Source organism: Miniopterus natalensis, chromosome 13 (genome assembly GCF_054644295.1).
Source record: "Miniopterus natalensis isolate mMinNat1 chromosome 13, mMinNat1.hap1, whole genome shotgun sequence".
Lineage (NCBI taxonomy): Eukaryota > Metazoa > Chordata > Mammalia > Chiroptera > Miniopteridae > Miniopterus > Miniopterus natalensis.
In genome coordinates this window covers 48,143,846-48,162,119 of record NC_142093.1, presented here as the reverse complement: position 1 = coordinate 48,162,119, position 18,274 = coordinate 48,143,846, and the positions used below count along the sequence as shown (strand labels likewise).

The window sequence follows — 18,274 nt, the reverse complement described above, 5'->3', positions numbered from 1 at the left end:
AAAATATAAAAATGCTAAAGGGTTATTCCTAGCCCGGCCAGGCGTGGCGCGGCAGTTGAGCATTGACGTAGGATCCAGGAGATTGCGATTCGATTCCCGGTCAGGGCACAGGCCCGGGTTGCGGGCTCGGTCCCCAGCTGGGGGCGAGCAGGAAGCAGCCGATCAATGACTCTCTCATCATTGATGTTTCAACTCTCTCTCTCCCTCTCCCCTCCTCTCTCTGAAATCAATAAAGATATATTAAAAAAAAAAAAAAGAAAAGAAAAGAAAGCAGGGACTTCAGTCCCACAGCTGCTTAGAGATGAACTTTTCTGACAATTGAGGGAGCCTGGAAGTGGGTGAAGCCTCTGAGGAGACCTCATCCCAGCCAACACCTGAAAGGCAGCCTGGAGAGGTCCTGAGGCAGACGGGGAGCTAAGCAGCGCCCAGACTCCTGAACGCAGAGACTTGCGATAACAAATGCTTGCTTTTTTAAGCTGCCAAACTTGGGGTAATTTATTTCGCAGCAACAGAGAACTAAAACAGCAAAATTTTCCCAGATGCAGCATGCTTAAAAAGATTTAAAAAATGGTACTTGCAACATGGTGGTTTCTTGAACTCGTATTGAGGGATGCCTATAATGAATTCTAAATTTTGTACAGAATGTGTATGTTCTCTTGACGGTGTCCCCACCAAGCCTCTAATCTGTCTCAAGTTAAAGAAAAAGTGTTAAGGGCCCCCTACTACACTGCTGGCTGGACCACAGACTGGGGCAGCCACTGTGGAAAGCAGTATGGAGTTTCCTCAAAAGATTAAAAATTGACCTGCCATTTGACCCAGTGATCCCACTTCTAGGAATATATCCTAAGGAGCCCAAAAACCAATCACAAAGAACTTATGCACCCCTATGTTCATAGCAATGCAATTTACAATAGCTAAGATCTGGAAACAGCCCAAGTGCCCATCAGTAGATGAGGGGATAAAAAAGCTGTGGGACATTTATACCAGGGAATACTACGCAGCTGTGAAGAGGAAGGACCTTTTAGCCTTTGGCACAGCATGGAGGGAACTAGAAAGTATTATGCTAAGTGAAATAAGCCAGTCAGAAAAAGACAAGTACCACATGATCTCACATGTGGAATATAATAAACAAAATAAACTGATGAACAAAGTGGATCCAGAGACATAGAAGCATGGAACAGACTGAGGGATCTCAGAGGGAAGGTGGGGAGGGGGGAGTGGGTGGGGAGAGATTAATCAAAGAACTTATATGTTTATAAGCATAACCCATGGACACAGACACTGGTCTGGGGAAAGCCTGGGGGTGGGATGAATGCTGGGTGGAGAGGATCAGGGGGGGTAAAAAGGGGACACCTGTAATATTTTCAACAATAAAGATAAAGAAACTTAAAAAAAAAAGGAAAGAAAAAGTTTTAAACTTTTAGATGTTGTTACATGGAGACACACACACCAGAAAGTCTTCCAAAGAAGGCTCAAAGAGTAGGGAGTGCACGGTCAGAATCAGTTCTGTGAGGAACATGGGGACGAGAGACTCATCTTCTTCCTGCCTCTCCATCATCGGGGTCCCCTGAAATGAACACATTTGCAGCGTTATGAAGACATGGGTACCAGGGTGTGCAATAGAAAACCTCTCTGTTACAAGAGGCACACAAACTTAAACTTATACAATTAGCTGGTTTTATAATGTTGGCATGTCTTTCAAAGAAGATTGTCACAGAAATTAAAAAATAAAGGCTGATATTGAAAAATGACACAACATAACCAAAGAACTTATATGTATATACGCACAACCCAAGGACACAGACAATGGTGGGGAGAGGGACTGGGGAGGGGGATGGGACGGGATGGAGTGGGTCATTGGGGAGAAAAAGGGACATCTGTAATATTTTAAACAAAAATAAACAAACAACAAAAAAGAGAAAAACGACACAATGTAAAACTCCTCCCCTTGAAAAAACACTGTCAACAAAATGGAAAGGCAAATAAGGAAATGAAAAAATATATCAGTAATGTATATAGCAGATAGAAGGTTAGTAATATTTAAGTAGAAATCTACTGATATACTCAATAGAAATATACACTAATATTATAACAATCAATACATGAATAGTAATGCACAAATGATCTATCAACCTCTTCCTCCTCCCCTTCCTGAATATAGTTCATTCAGTAATAACATTTATTGAGCATTTACTGTGTGAGGGAGCGCTGAGCATCCATGCAAACCCCACACCAACCATATGCAGCAGGTATCATTGCTACTCCCATGAGAAAACAGAATCTGGAGAAGGGCACATGGCTTAGTAAGTGGCAGACCCGGGTCTCTCTGATCGTCACACCTATGCTCTTATCCTCACGCTGGGGCAGCAAGGAAAGGAATGTAACACTTACAAGCAGTGATATACTACTTTACATCCATCAGGTTAACAAGGATGAAAATGAACGATCCTATCTAGTGTGCACGTGGGTCAACGCTCCTTCTCAAACATTGCTAGGAAGGTCGTAAATTGACACAAAGCTTTCCAGGGAGCTACGCTTCAGTATCAAAGCCTTAACAGGTGAGCATATTTCTGACCCAACAATTCCACAGCTAGGAATTTCTTCTAAGGGGAAAAAATCAGAGATGCGAAACATGTACAGACGAGGATGCTCTTTGCAGCGTTATTTGTAGTGAGAAAGTGACCAATAATAGAAAATTATTTACTGACATTTACAAGACATATAGTACATTTCTATGTGAGAATATTATATGAAAAATACATATCAACTTGGGAGATTTTTCACAAAACATTGCTAAGTGGGGGGGAAAAGGTGGTTAAGCAGTAAATAAAGTATGATATTTTATTTCCCCCTTGGAAATAGTTATCTTTGGATAGCAAAGGATGCCTCTTCTTTGTACATTTCTGAGTTTTTCAAATTTTCTGCACGGCATATATTACTTTTACAGCTATAAAAACAAATATTAATTTTAAAATGTGATAGTGTTTAGAAAAAGGAGGACTTGAGATTAGGAAGCAATGAAAAGGAGTGTGCAACTAACATACAACTTTTGGAGAAAAAGGGAAATACGGCAGAGAGCATCGGTCCTTGAAGCTGCACAGCTGAGTTTCCTGGAGAGGAAGTTGAGAATTGGAGCTTGATGAAACCAGATAAGCATGTTTTGCAGTGTTACTAGGCATCTGGCCTGAAGCTATTATCCAGGATGGAGTTGGGGAAGGCTTACTGGGAAATGCGGATATGAGATAATATGATTTCTCTCTTAGCTGTGCTAGAATACACAGTGAAATTTGCACTACTTTGTCTCAAACACCTCAATTACTCTGCGGCTCTAAAGTCGTCAACTTCCGCCCGGCCGGGCGTGGCTCAGCAGTTGAGCATCGACCTAGGATCCAGGCGATCGGGGTTCGATTCCCGGTCAGGGCACATGCCCGTGTTGCGGGCTGCAGCCGATCAATGACTCTCTCATCATTGATGTTTCTATCTCTCTCTCCCTCTCCTTTCCTCTCTCTGAAATCAATAAAGATGTATTTAAAAAAAAAAATTTTAAATAAATAAATTAATAAAGTCGTCAATTTCCTCCCGAGAGGGTATCCCCTCAAAGTACAAAGGTTTGCTTCATGATGTGCTTCTCACATCTAAACCACTGCTTCTTTCTTTCATTTATACCACCTCACTTGCTTCTCTCTGCCGGTTCATGCCCAAGATGACCCCCAAACTCTAAGCTTCTTGGGGGCAAGGGTCTTCTCTACGCTTTTCATCACTATATACCCAACACCCAGTGCAGGGATTGGTACACAGTAGGTACTTAAGAAATATCTGTTGAATGAACACATGCATAACCTTTAGCACATTCCCGTGAGACAACAACATTTAGCACAGTGAGTGCTTTCTCTGTTAGGTATCTGTTGATACGCTGATTTTCATTCTGCCTTTTCATATGTGTATAGTAGGCTCTGATTATACTATGAAAGCCTCTATTCTCCATTTTTCCAGTACACAGAAAATAGCATAATCTTAATCTTGTCTGGATATACCTTCTTATCAGTGACTTCGGGCTTCTCCTCAGTAATCCATTTTTGAATGACATCTGCTGAAGGTGTTCGTTTTAGCTTGTCATTGAGATAATTCAAAAGGGAGTTAACAGAATTTACTGTTAAGATGTGCATTGTGCTCTGAATTAGATAATCATTTAGACGAATAAAGCTTGAAAAGAAAAAAACACAGCTTCAGTTTTCTATAGTCACTACATATTTTTGAAAGTGACTCTAAAGTATTTACATTTTAAAATATAATTTCTTTTAATTTCCATTTTTTTATTACAATATCAGAGATTTACTGTCCAAAAGAGTTGTAACTGGACATTCTTCATTTTAAAACACAAACATATTCAAATATATAGCATCAATTTAGCTAGGCGTTCTATCTATTCAATACGATATTAATGAGCAATACACTTGGTATGGAAAAAGCACCTCACTTATCTAGCCAAAAGGGCCATGAGATTTTTTTTTTTAATACCTTAGAGAAGAAATCAGCAAATATACATCTGTAACTTGCATTCTAAAGGTAAATGTGTGAAATCTTCACTATTGGATAAATGTTTGATGGCAATTGCTAAGCCAAAGATGCAAATTTTATGTTTCTTTACTTGAGTGCTGAGAATGTCCACAAGGCACTTAGAGTAACTTCTTATTCTGCTTATGTGGAGCCCAAGGGGCCTCTAGTACCTGGAGGCCAATGATGATGGCCTCAGGGACTGCTTCACTGACTTCAGTGACACAGACAATATTATTATATTATCTCACATATAAACTGATGCACCATTACCATTTATTAAGTAGACAGCTGTAAAAGTTGGACTGAGTAACAAGAATCAGTGTTGTATATAGTACCGCATACATTTCAGATAAAGCTTGATGACTTTATTTTCAAGAGTTACTTCTACGGATGAAGTTTTAGAAGGACGTGAAATCCAAACTCTGGAACAATGTTAAGTTCCAGTTGAATATACAATGGCAGAGCTGGCCCTAACGAGGGAGGGACCCTTGGTGAGGCCCTGGATGGCTTTCCTCCCTTGTCTCCCAGTTGTGAAACCTTCCCTTAGGGAAAGTGTGGAACTTTATGTGGCAATGTAGCTATGTACAAATCTCTGTGTGCCTGACTTCTTACCATAGCCGGCGCCATGCTCCAGCCTGGCTAGTGGGAAACAAAACCTTAGAGATCAAAGAGGAGCCCTTGACCTTGGACATGCCCTCGGCTCTCTCTACCAGCTCGCCATGCCCAGCGGCTGCTCTGCTGAGGGGCAGGCTTCTGGGGCTGGACTCAGGTTACCCTATCCTCTAAATCCCTCATCGCTATTAGTGAATCCTGCGGTAAAGGCTTTAACTTTGAATGAAACTTGAGAATGACAGATGCCCTAATTTTTCTCAAAAGAAAGAATAATCACTTACCATGTCAGCCTCCTGCAATAACGCCTTTTCCTGGCCTGCTGTGTGTATTTCATGTTCTCAGAGTTTGAATAAGCTGGCAACTCAATGAGACCTCCAGTGCTTGACACTTTCTTACTAGCTAAGAACAGCAGAAGACACAACAGGAATTCTTGTGTGAAAATTCCATTTTTCCCCTCAATATGGATTGAAAGACAAGCAAAATTTAAAAAAACAAAAACAAAATGCTTTGGTTCATGAGATAATTCAAACTTGGGGTAATTCAAACAGTCTAGTATCCAAAAGAATTTCACATCAAAGGATTTCAACTCAACCAAAGACTGTAGGCAGTTTATTCACATTCTCTTTAACAGGATTTGACCTGTGTACCCTGGTACCTCTTTTTCAGGAACACGTTTACCCTCTTTTTCCAGCTACATTTTAGTTATACTTTAGAGTACACGCCAGCTGGGGCCAATCCTGAGATCCATCCAGTCCCTTAATTTTAACAAACTTATCGTCTGTACTAGTAGGTTAAACATACCTTTAAGCACAGGGGCTCTGAGTCAACTATAAAATGCTTGTGAAATGGAAGCTCCGTAAGTTTAGAAATACTATATATACAAGCAGGGGTAATGCAAGGAAAAGGCACTATTTACTGTCTTTCTCCCCGTACAATATACACCAAAATCATAATCTATCCAGTACTTTTGGAAGAGCTGGAAATAAGATCATTAGTTAAACTTAAGAAATGTAGAATGAAAAAGAGGGACTACTTTAGAAAGCTGCCACTTCTGATCTGTTAAAGCTCTTTCCCCTCCTTACCTTCTTTCTGTTTTTTTTTAAAAGAATATATCTTTATTGATTTCAGAGAGAGGAAGGGAGAGGGAGAGAGAAACATCAATGATGAGAGAGTCATTGATCAGAGGCCTCCTGCACGCCCCCCCAGGGATGGAGCCTGCAGCCTGGGCCTGGGCCCTGACCCAGCACCGAACCACGATCTCCTGGACCCTAGGCTGATGTTCATCCACTAAGCCACACCGGCCAGGCCCTACCTCCATCCTCACAGTCGTCAGGAGTGAATCCTATAGCACGCAGAGCAGTGCGACAAGCCTTCCTCACCACATCTTTGGACTCATTTCGAAATTCTTCCAGGTGCTCTGTCACCTAAACATTGATGATATGTATAATTAGTCATACCAAAGAAGCAACAGTAGAAAAAAGATCTTGAAACGTATAGACAAAGTTCCTTACCGTTTGCAGCCAGACGATTTGCGCGGCCTTAAATTCTTGCAGGGTGTAGGTGTGGCCTTTTTCAATATAACAAAGCCGCATAAATCTCAACTGATAACACAGTTCATTTATTTTAAGAAGGGCTGGTCTCAAATACTGAATGAAGATAGAAATATATCATTATTTAAAGAAACACGTGTGTGTTTTTTAAGTATAAAGATATTTGGAAAGCAAGAATGGCTGTTAAGGAACATAAATACCTCGATATGTTAACTTTAGCTACATTTGCATACATTAAAAGGCACGCTTCTGAAATTTTAGCTATGAAATTGAGGACTCAGTAAATCTTTTTTTTTTTTTTTTTTTTAGTTTATTGATTTTTAGAAAGAGAGGAAGGGAGAAAGAGAAACATCAATTTCAGAGCAAACCCTGATGGGCTGCCTCCGGCCCGCCCTGCACCAGGGATCGAGCCCACAACCAGAGCATATGCCCCAAGTGGGAATCAAGCCAAACCCCCCCAGTGCATAGGACAACACCCAGTGGAGCCACAGTGGCCAGGGCAGGACTCGGTAAATCTTAAATTTCACTAGGTTTGGCCAATGGCTACTAAAAGATTCTTTGTGTTACCTTCAAGACTTTACAAATGTCTAGTCACCATGACAGTGGAGGGGCCCATCTATTGACCTAAAAGGCTGTGACTTTGTTTAGCACAAAGACAAATTTAACTTTAAATTTTCAATGGGTAAAAAGTTGCTGATAAGAAAGTTCAGTCACTATTAAAAACCTATCTTGCAATGTGAGCTGGGAGAAGGAATGAAGTATTTGTGATATTCGGCTACATGATCTTAACTTTTCTTTCTCTGTGCCAACATCATAAATCAGACTTCTGGGCTGTTGGCTTTGAAGGCACATGCTCTAAGAACGAAAGACATTCACTCTGACTTCTAATCTAACCAGAGGAGGAGCCATTACATTATATAGATAAAGTTAACATTAATTTATTTGTATGTGACACGGGTTTATGTGTTACATGCTTTTCTAGGAGCTTTCAAAACAGGACTAACAACAGTTATTCAGACCAACATTTAGTGCTTTATTTATTCTAAGTGCAATAAAGGGAAGTTATAATGAATAGAGTCCTAAATGAAGAGAGTTTTGTGAGAAACCATTTGGAAGTCATATAGCCCTTAAGGTTCATCTCATGGGGGAATTTGCATAATAAAAAAGAAACAAAAGTTTAGAGCCTAAGTCTATGAGTTGAAATAAGATACTAAATAAACTAACCAGGTAAGGAGTAGGGATGACTATGTAATCAAAATGGGGCAGTGAAAGCAAGGCAGTCTGGAGTCCTCTGGAGGAGGTGCTTAAAGCAGAATTATAAGGGAGAAAAAATATGGGTCCAGGTGGAGAGCAGAACTAACATTGCTGGTCTGCCAAAAAGTGACAGTTTTGACAGTGGGGAATTTTTTTGGAAGAAAAAAATACATAATCTAAGAAATCACTTTAGCTTAAACTAAATATCTGGCCGTCAGCATAAAGGAGAAATGTGAAAGCCGTTGTGAATATAAGAGAGAATGGAAGTGTCCCCCATCCCCGCTCGCTGCTTTGTTTCTGCTGTTAGTAAATTTCAGATGGATCTGGGTTAGGTGGTTTATTCTTGGGCTGTTGTATCAGTACTGTCCATTGAAGGTGATCAGATTAAGCACGATTTTACATTATTAGCAAAATTGTAAGAGGAGGAACAATCTGTCACCTTGATGGTGGGTTTCAATGTGTAAAGGATTGAGGTAGCTATCATTTTTGCTGCCCAGGACACTTTTCCTGACCTACCTACAATTTTTCTGGTGACAGAATCCCTCATTCTTTTGGGAGACTCATTAGCATGTGGTTTTGATTAGACAGACCCCTAACTTTCTTCATCACAGGAATGAGGAACTGGCACGTACCCTGGCCTGGCTTATCAGGGTACTCCTAGCTGTGCAGTGATTGGTCCAGGGCTGGGCTTGTGGCCACACCGAGCCAATCAGCGTTCTGCCAGCATCCCAGCAAGAGATACTCTCTTTTCATTAAAAAAAAAATAGCTGCAACTAGAGCTGGGGGTGGTGTTCATTCTGAGAGCCCAGCTGAGAATGAAACAGATGCGGAGAAACATAGAACTTAAAGACGGAAAAAGGAAAAAATAAAGATGACAAGATCATCATTTGAATTTCTGAATTCAGCCATGCACAAAGGTATTCACGCCCTTGAACTTCCTTATTATATGAGCTTTTGTTTGTTATTGTCGTTGCCGAAGTTTGTTTAAGTGGAGTTTTTGCCAGGTGCACTGAAGTGAGTGTCAATACTTCAGAGATGGGAAATCAGTGTTTTTCATCTGGAGGCTGGTGAATGGGTCAGAAAGCCTATGGGGAAACATTAGAGACTTTGGAAGATAACTGCAGAAGAGCTGCATTTGCTATAAAAAAATTTTGTGAAAATCAGGGTCATGCTGAGGCACTCTGTCTTTGGTTGGAATGCAGGAATCCTTTGGATTTGCTAGTCTTGCATTCACCATGGCACCAAACCTTTAGTTTGCCCTAACCTGAGTCATCAGAACATCTGGGTGGTCTGTACAATTTGGCACTTAAGAGAACCCACTACAGTTGTAGGTCTTGGTCCAGCCAGAGACTCTGGGCTCAGGTGCTCTCATTTTTAACCCAGTGTTGAAAATGCTTCAGCAAAAGGGACAGGGGACATCCCTTCACAAGTTAAGAAATAGTTATGTAAATCTATGACATTAGGAGTGGTTTGTCCCCAGAGCAATGACTGACTAAAAATTAAAATTAAAAAGACTTTAATTATAAAGGGACATTCAAATTAAAATAAATGAAACAATGTTTGAGTAAATGTAAAAATAAAAATAATAGAAAACTGCCTGAAAGTATCATTACAGCAAAATCACACATTATTTGAAAACCAGCAAAATCATCAAGTACCTTGCAGGTTGAAATCATGTGCAGCATTAAATAATACTGAAAAATTAATACTAAATACACACCTAAGTCTAGAGAAAAGTGAATCCTGGAAATGTAAGAGACTAGAAGACGCTTACAAAAAGGAAGCATAGTCCCAGATGGCTTCATGGGTGAATTATACCAAACATTTTTAAAAAATTAATACCAATTCTTCATAAACTCTTTCAAAAAACAGAAGAGGGAACATTTCCCAACTCATTCTATAAGCCAATATTACCCTAATACCAACACCAGACAGACAAACATATCCTAAGGAAATAAAAAAACTGTAGACCAATCTTCCTTATGAATATATATATGCAAATATCCTCAACAAAATACTAGCAAATCAGCCCTGGCCAGGTGGTTCAGTTGGCTGGAGTGTCCTCCCAGGCACCAAAAGGTTTCAGGTTCAATTCCCAGTCAGGGCACAAAACTGGAATGTGGGTTCGGTCCCCAGTCAGTGTGTGAATGGGAGGCTACCAATCAATGTTTCTCTGTACATCATTGTTTCTCTCTCTCTCTCTCTCTCTCTCTCTCTCTCTCCCCCTTCCTCTAAAAATCAATAAAAAGATATTCTTGAGTAAGGATTAAAGAAAAATACAAGCAGCATCTGGCCCACGTGGCTCAGTGGTTGAGCCTTGACCTAGGATCCAGGAGACTGAGGTTTGATTCCTGGTTAGGGCACATGCCTGAGTTGCAGTTCAATCCCTAGTAGGGGGCGTGCAGGAGGCAGCCAATCAATGACTCTCTCTTCGTTGATGTTTCCCTCTCTCTCTCCCCTTCTCCCTTCCTCTCTCTGAAATCAATAAAAACATATTTTTTAAAAAATACTAGCAAACCAAATCTAACAATATGTAAAAAGGATTATACATAATGACCAAAGATGATTTATCTTAAGGATGCAAGGTTGGTTTAATATCTGAGAATCAATTATTACAACAGACCATACCAATGGAATAAAGGGGAAAATAACATGATAATCTCAATAGATGCACAAAAAGCACTTGACGGGATCATAATGGCTTCACGATTCTAACATTCAACAACCAGGACCAGGAAGCAACTTCTCATAACATTATACTTAATGGTGAAAGACTGAAAGCTTTTCCTCCAGAATCAAGAACAAGACAATTAGTTCCGCTCTTGTCACTTCCATTCAACAGACGTTCTAGCCAGGGAACTTAGGCAAGACAATTAAATAAAAGGCATCCATACTGGGGAGGAGTAGTAAAACTATGTATTTGCCCATGATATATTCTTATTCATAGAATATCGTAAGGCAACCCCCCAACACACACCAAACAAACTATTAGAGTCAATCATAAGTTCTGCAAGGTTTCAGGAAACAGGCTCAATGTACAAATATTAAATATATTGCTATATTTTAATTACAAAGGAACATTCAAAGTAATTACAGAAGCTATATGTATATGTACACTATTTATATATTCTATATATATACTACATATGAAATATCTAAGATGAAAATTAAGAAAACAATGCCACTTATAATGAATAAAATATTTAGGAATAAAGTATTAAAATATTTAGGAATAAAGTTAACAAAGAAATGCAAAACATATACTCTGAAAACTGCAAAACACTGCTGAAAGTAGTTCAAGAAGGTCTAAAAAAAAGGGAAGGTATTATATAGTCATGGACCAGAAAAGATAATATTGTTAAAATGACAATACTTTCAAAATTGATCTACAGCTTTAAAGCAATCCTTATCAAAATCACAACTGGCTTCTTTGCAGAAATTGACAAGCTGATATTAAAATTCATGTGGAAATTCAAGGGGCCCAGAAGACTCAGACTTCCTAATTTCAAAATTTACTACAGAGCTGCAGTATTCAAGACAATGTGTTACCGGCATAAGAATAGATATAGATAAACAGAATAGAATTGCGAATTCAAAAACTCTCACATTTATTGTCAGTTGATTTTTGGCAAGGGTGCCAAGACAGTTCAATGGGGAGAGAAGTGTCTTTGCAACAAATGGAGCTGAGACAACTGGATAGCCACATGCAAAGGAATGAAGTTGAACCCCTACCTTATACCATAAGCAAAAATTAACAATCTGAACCAAAGACCTAAATGTAAGAGCTAAAGCTATACGACAACTAGAAAAAAACTTTTGGGTAAATCTTTGTGACCTTGGACTAGGCAAGTTTTTTAGACATAACACCAAAAGCACAAGCAGTAAAATTAAAAATGGATAAAATGACTATCATCAAAATTCAGAATCTTTGTGCTTCAAATTATACCATCAAGAAAGTGAAAAGGCTGCCCAGATGGCATGGCTCAGCAATTGAGCATCAACCTGTTGTCCAGGAAATCGAGGTTTTCAATTCCTGGTCAGGGCACATGCAGGGGGCGTGCAGGAGGCAGTCAATCAATGAATTTGTACCCAAAATACATAAAGAACTCTGATAACTCCATAGTAAAATACAAGTAACCCAATTTAAAAATGGACAAACTATTTGAATAAATAGCTCGCCAAATAAGATAAGCAAATGGACAACAGGCACATGAAAAGATGTTCACTATCATTAGCTATCAGGAAAATGTAAATCAAAGTCATAATGAGAAAGCACTTCAACCAGTAGGAATGGCTACAATGAAAAAGACAAATATAGTGATAATATGCAGAATCTGAAATGTAAAATTGTGTAGTGGGTTTGAAAAACTGTTCTGTGGTCTTTCAACAGGTTAAACATAGACTCACTGATGACCCAGAGATTCCACTCCTAGAGAAATGAAAACATATGTCCAAGCAAAAACTTGTATACAAATGTTCATAGCAGCATTATTCATAATTGCCAGAAAGTGTAGGCAACCCAAATATCCATCAATACATGGATGGGTAAATAAAATATGCACATCCTTACAATGGTATACTATTGGCCAATAAAAAGAAATGCTATGCTACAGCATAGATGAATCTTGAAAACATCATGCTAAGTGAAAAAAGCCAGTCACAAAGAACCATGTATTGTATGGTTCCATTTTTATGAAATGTACAGAGTAGGCAAATCGATAGAGACAAAAGTAGATTAGTAGTTGCCTAGAGCTGGGGTGGGGCTTGGAGGGGGTAGTTAAGGAGAAATGGAGAGTGGCCAATAATGCACAATTGGGTTTCTTTTTGTAGTGACAGAAATATTCTAAAATTTACTGTGGTCGTGGTCAATCAATTTTGTGAAAATACTAAAATCATTAAATTGTATACCTTAAGCAGGTGAACTGTACAGTACATGAATTATATTTCAATAAAATTATAAAGAAATGTAGGCACAAGTGCCAATAATGTTGGTTACTGAAAAAAATTATAAAAAGAAAATTTTAAAGGGCAGCTCCACATTTCCCCTCCGCGTAGTTTGAGGGAATCAGCCCCGCCCCTCCAGTGAACTAATTGCAAATATAAGACTAGTGGTAAATGTGTGGGTAATTATAACGTCTAACAGATACTTAAGCCAACACAATGGGTCTGTTATTTAGGTCAATCTAAGATGAAAAGGATGAGAACTTTCTAGTCTGCTAGGGCTACATTTAAGAGTAGCTATTACCAAGGCCAAAACACTGATGGTATGAATGGTGAACTCTCAGTACATCAAATCAGAGAACAAACCTTAAGGGTTAATAGGTTAATTTCAGAGACAAACGCAGGAAGAAATATTTTACATACCTAGTAACAAATTTATGAAAGGTACAGTCTCCAACACATGGTAGAAGATGAAAGGTAGTAAAAAATAGCAAAACAGGTTCCAATGGCTGATGAACCCTTCATGAAATTAGAGCTCGAGGGGTTTAGTCTGATATCAAGAAGGATAAGAGTATTTTCCACAGCTCGGAATGCTTGATGGAATGGATGACCCGAGATGGTACATCTTATGCATTTGTTTTGCACTAAATCGGTTAGCCATACTCCTTTAATGTTCCTTTATTGTATGGCTGACATCTTGATAACAATCTTTCAGGTTATCATATGCAAAGTGAAGGAAATGACCAATAAAAAGCAAACCTGATGCTTCTGATTAGAGAGGGTGGTGGCTCAGTGTCACAGAAGTGGACAGCTGAGGACCCAGTGCTCTGAGCATGACGCTAATGGTGATTCCACTTCATCTCGGGAGCCAAGTAGAAAACTTCTAATGCAAGTTGAAATCAGTGAGTGAGCAGAGATTTTAAATATGGCTGCGCACCTTTGCGTAACTTTTTTCATGATTTACCTAGCCTCTCCTCCAGAGTAAATATTAAAAATTTCTCTACTGTGTCAATCCGTGGTAGAGGAAAACATGCTGCATTGGAAGGTACTGGCCCATGAAAACAAGCCCCCAGATCATTCTGGACCATAAAGTCAGGAGTATCTCAAAGATGAGAGAAGGTAATAGGGGTTCCCAGCCTACTCTGTTTAAAAGGATATACAAATTTCCTGATCAACAATAAAGAGGGTCATGAATCCAAACCTGAGGCCACTTCTTATCAAAAGGGGACCTGTGCAACGTTCATACGTTTGCATTTTACAGCCCTAGTCAAATGTAGGCGCATCACCAGACTGCCAGACCCTTAAATGATGACAAGATGAAAACTGTCATCATTTAATTAATATTAATTAGCATATTAGATGAAATATTCTATTTCAGGGACAGTCTATGTCAACACCTGCAGCAGACTCGCACTTGTTTTTCCTTTAAAATACGATTAACAGATACATACATGATTAACAATGAACAAGTTGTCTTGCAGAGACTCTCGACAGACACTCGTCTTCTTGGAGCGCACGTTCTTCTTCCACACGTTAAAGGCCTTCCATTTCCGGAAAAGTGAAAATATGGGAATCTTAGTGAGTTCTCTGTGATACAGGTATTCCTGTTCCCATCGATGAATTTCGACATATTCAATGTCCTCATTATTATAAATGTGTGTCACTGCCTTGTCGCTAATAGTATAGTAGTCCTTTTTATTGATGCTGTTATAATTTACAACTCTGCGAAGAAATAAGAATTGGGGAAAGTGAATAAAGTATTCAATGCAAAATTAAGCAATTACATTATTTTTGTTTTAAAGAGATAAAACATTTCTGGAAAACAAATATAATTAAATTTTTTTTAAAACTACTTTTAGATTGAATAAATTACTCAAGAAAAGGATGGGGGCTGCTTTTTAACAACAGTTGGTTTCACAACCTTGGTGATATAGTTCATAATTTCAGTTACACGATTTTAGAAAAACCAATTACAGATTTTTACATAATAGCCCCATATGAAAGCTACCTGGAAATAAGTTTTTATTTATAACCAGCTCTTTATAAACTGCTCAATAATAATAATGTAAAAAAGTTTTATACTACCCAGTACTGACAGAATTATGAGAAAGCAAGAAAACAGGAATTGGATAAGACTAGAATCAAGACCCAGATTAAGCTGAACAATAGGTCCAATTTATCATATAACAAAATGATTATTGAGAAATTATTTTTTCAAGATATCCCCTTTCAACTGTCATCAAGAGCATCCTTCAACCTTATACATTACAGGAGATAAATAAAGAAGAAAAGCAAGAATGGCATAAAAAAGGAGAAGAAATAGGTGAAGGAAGCAATGTAATGAGACTAGAAAGGGGCAATTCTCTAAAACTCCTTAAAATAAGAACTTGCCAACAGGCACATATATATTTTCTCTAATTTTAGCTCCAACATTGCAATGCTGAATGCAACGTAAATATTCAATAGTAGAACAAGTGTGAAATATATTATGATATAGCAAGTTATTAAAATATATTTAAGAATTTAAGAAAATAAAATTTATGAAGATTCTGTGGTAGTTTTGAACAATAAGATAAAAGTTAAGTGCAAAACAAAACCCCAATTGTTTCTATGTTAAAACCACGCAAAAATTACATATACTACCAAAGACTGGACAGGAATGCTCCAGTGAAAATCAACTGTTTCCCATGTCTGTGTTGGCTTCTAGTCCTTAGCTTTACATTCTGAACCTAAAGTTCAAGGCCCTTTAATATAGTCTTCAGTCATCTGTGAAATCTCTGAAATTGTTGTATGTAAACAAATTTATGTACACAAGTTTTTAAGGAATTAGAACAAAATTCTCATGCACCTTGGTTCTGTTAATAAAAAAAACCAAGAACCACCCTGGCCAGTGTGGCTCAGCAATTAGAGCGTTGGCCCACACACCAAAGGGTCCTGGGTCCCAGTCAAGGGCACATACCTGGGTTGCAGGTTGGGCCCGGTCAGGTGCATGTGGGAGGCAACCAATTAATGAGTCTCTCTCACATCGATGTTCCCCCCACCTCGGCCTTCCACTCTCTCTAAACATCAATTGAAAAAAATATCCTGGGGTGAAGGTTAACAAAAAACAAACAACAATAAAAAACTAAGAACTATTGGCATAAATCATTTTTAATTTTCCATTTTTAATTCAATAAAACTAAGTAAAAATCTTTTTTTTAAAAAAAAAATTAGGGCATCCCAAACCAGAATGAAGAGAAACCCAAGCCAAGCACACAAGGGAAGCTGGGGAGCTGATGGTGCTGCGGAGCGGGGACAGAGCCCTGACGGTCACTCTCCTAATTCGGTGCTGTAATGGGAAAATGTCAGCTTGCTCAGCTTTTATCGGACTCCACTACCTGACTCTGTCTATGTTCTAATCAACTCATACCAGAAATGTCTGGGAAAATACCAGGTATTATATGTTACTGTGAGGTGTAAGGGAAACATAAAATGTTTTTCCTTTTCTCATTGTCAACAACTGAAGATACAATTAGGACATTCTTGAGAGGTGATTCTCTCCAAACTGTGAAATTTCAACTAGTCTCTTAAACGGAATCAACTTCAGATGTTTCATTAACATTAGTCATCAAAACAACCTAAAGGCAAGAACAAACAGTTCACCATAGCCCTTGTGCTTGTCTGGAAAACTCGCTGTGTATGGGTCGATCTGCTACTAAAGACACTTCTAGAAGGTGGCAGGTGTGGTCCATGATGTTGAATTTGAAATTATTGGTGATCAGTGTCACTTAGAAATTCTTTTTATTTATATTTTCCTACCTACTTAAGATCCTCATTCTCAAACCCCTAAGCCTTTTCTTCCTCTACACATCTCAACTCCACATGGAGCAAATGAAAACATGTGAGTCTTTTTCCAAGATTGGATCACCAGCATCAAAGTCATCTGGGGTGCACCTAGATTTCTGAGTCCAACACAGAATCAGAATCTTTTTATAAGGGACTCAACGCTCTAGTTTAACAAGCTGTCTGGGTGATTCTGAACCACTGAATTTTACTGGAAAACAAACAAAAACATGTTGACAAAGTGGGCTGTCTCTTGTACCGTCACTTGAGAATCATGATACCGTGTTTTCTTCCTCCTGAGTGTCTTTCTTATGCTTTCTTTCAAATGGAGATGGAGATTTCACCTCACTTTTTTTGAACTCTCCTGGCTTTTGGCTACTTTTCCTCTGTATCTAAAAATGTGCAGAACTTCTCTTTCACTTGTAGGAAGCTTCCCTTTAGTTTGTAAAAATCTTTTTCTTCACCCTGCTGCCCATTTAACATAAAAATCCCATGTCTTTTTCCTTCTCTTAAACTTCTTTTGTAATGGTATCAGTTGGCCATATCCTCCCCATCTATGGCCCTTTAGTGATGCCTGCAGTGTAGGTCTTGTGGTGGGAAACTCCCTCAGCTTCTCTACGTCTGGAAAATTCTTTATTTCTCCTTTATATCTAAAGGATAACTTTGCTGGATATACTACTCTTAGCTGGTGATTTATCTCTCTCAATAATTTGAATATTTGGTTCCACACTCTCCTAGCTTGTAGGGTTTCTGCTGAAAAAATCTGGTGATGATAGTCTACAGGGGTTTCCCTATAGTTTACCATCTTCCCTCCCCCGCCCGTCTACTTTGAGATTCTTTCTTTGTCATTACTATAATGTGCCTTGGAGAGGGCTATTTGGATTGAGGATCCAGTTTTTTCCACAAGTTGGGGAAGTTCTCATTGACTATTTACTTGAATAGGCTCTCTGTTCCCTTCTCCCTCTCTTCTCCTTCTTGTGTACCCACTATTATATTGCTCTTTCTAATGCAGCCAGATAGTTCTCAAAGAGTTTTTTTTCCTACCCTCAATTCTCTCTCATCTTCCATCTGAGTTATTTCTAGATGTCTATCTTCTGTGTCACTAATTCCATCCTCCATCTGGCCTGCTCTACTTCCTAAGCTGGCCAGTTTATTTTTCATCTCATTTATTGAGTTCTTCAGCTCTTTTTTATAATTTCAGTTTCCTTGGTGCGGTATTCCTTCTGTTTGTTGATTTTATTTGGAGTCTGTTGAATTGCTTTTCTGAATTTTCTTGTTATCTCATTGAGTCTTTTTCGGAACGGAAATCTTGAATTCTCTGTAATTTAAATCACATTCTTTCATATCTTTGTTTTCTGGGTATTTTTCATTTTCTTTCTGAATTATCTTATTACCTTGGCTATTTGTTGTGCTTAGTGTATTACTTCTTTGCCTGGGCATTTGTGGTAGTGAAATCTACTTTTTAAAAGTATTCAATACTTCATTGTTTAGCAATATGATAACTAGGAGTCTCTCTTTTGTTTTCCAGTAGGTGACAC

General features: G+C 38.6%; 1 protein-coding gene across 1 annotated transcript in view; it reads right to left on the bottom strand.

Moving 5' to 3' along the window:
- The window catches only part of DNAH6 (dynein axonemal heavy chain 6), a 174,706-nt gene that overhangs the window by 141,154 nt on the left and 15,278 nt on the right, over positions 1-18,274 (bottom strand). The window contains exons 5-10 of the mRNA XM_016202528.2: positions 14,366-14,636; positions 6,681-6,815; positions 6,482-6,593; positions 5,451-5,568; positions 4,035-4,203; positions 1,451-1,567 (exon numbers count right to left, since the gene is read on the bottom strand). Coding sequence (XP_016058014.2) covers positions 1,451-1,567; positions 4,035-4,203; positions 5,451-5,568; positions 6,482-6,593; positions 6,681-6,815; positions 14,366-14,636 — 922 coding nt within the window. The remainder of the gene's footprint in view (positions 1-1,450; positions 1,568-4,034; positions 4,204-5,450; positions 5,569-6,481; positions 6,594-6,680; positions 6,816-14,365; positions 14,637-18,274) is intronic.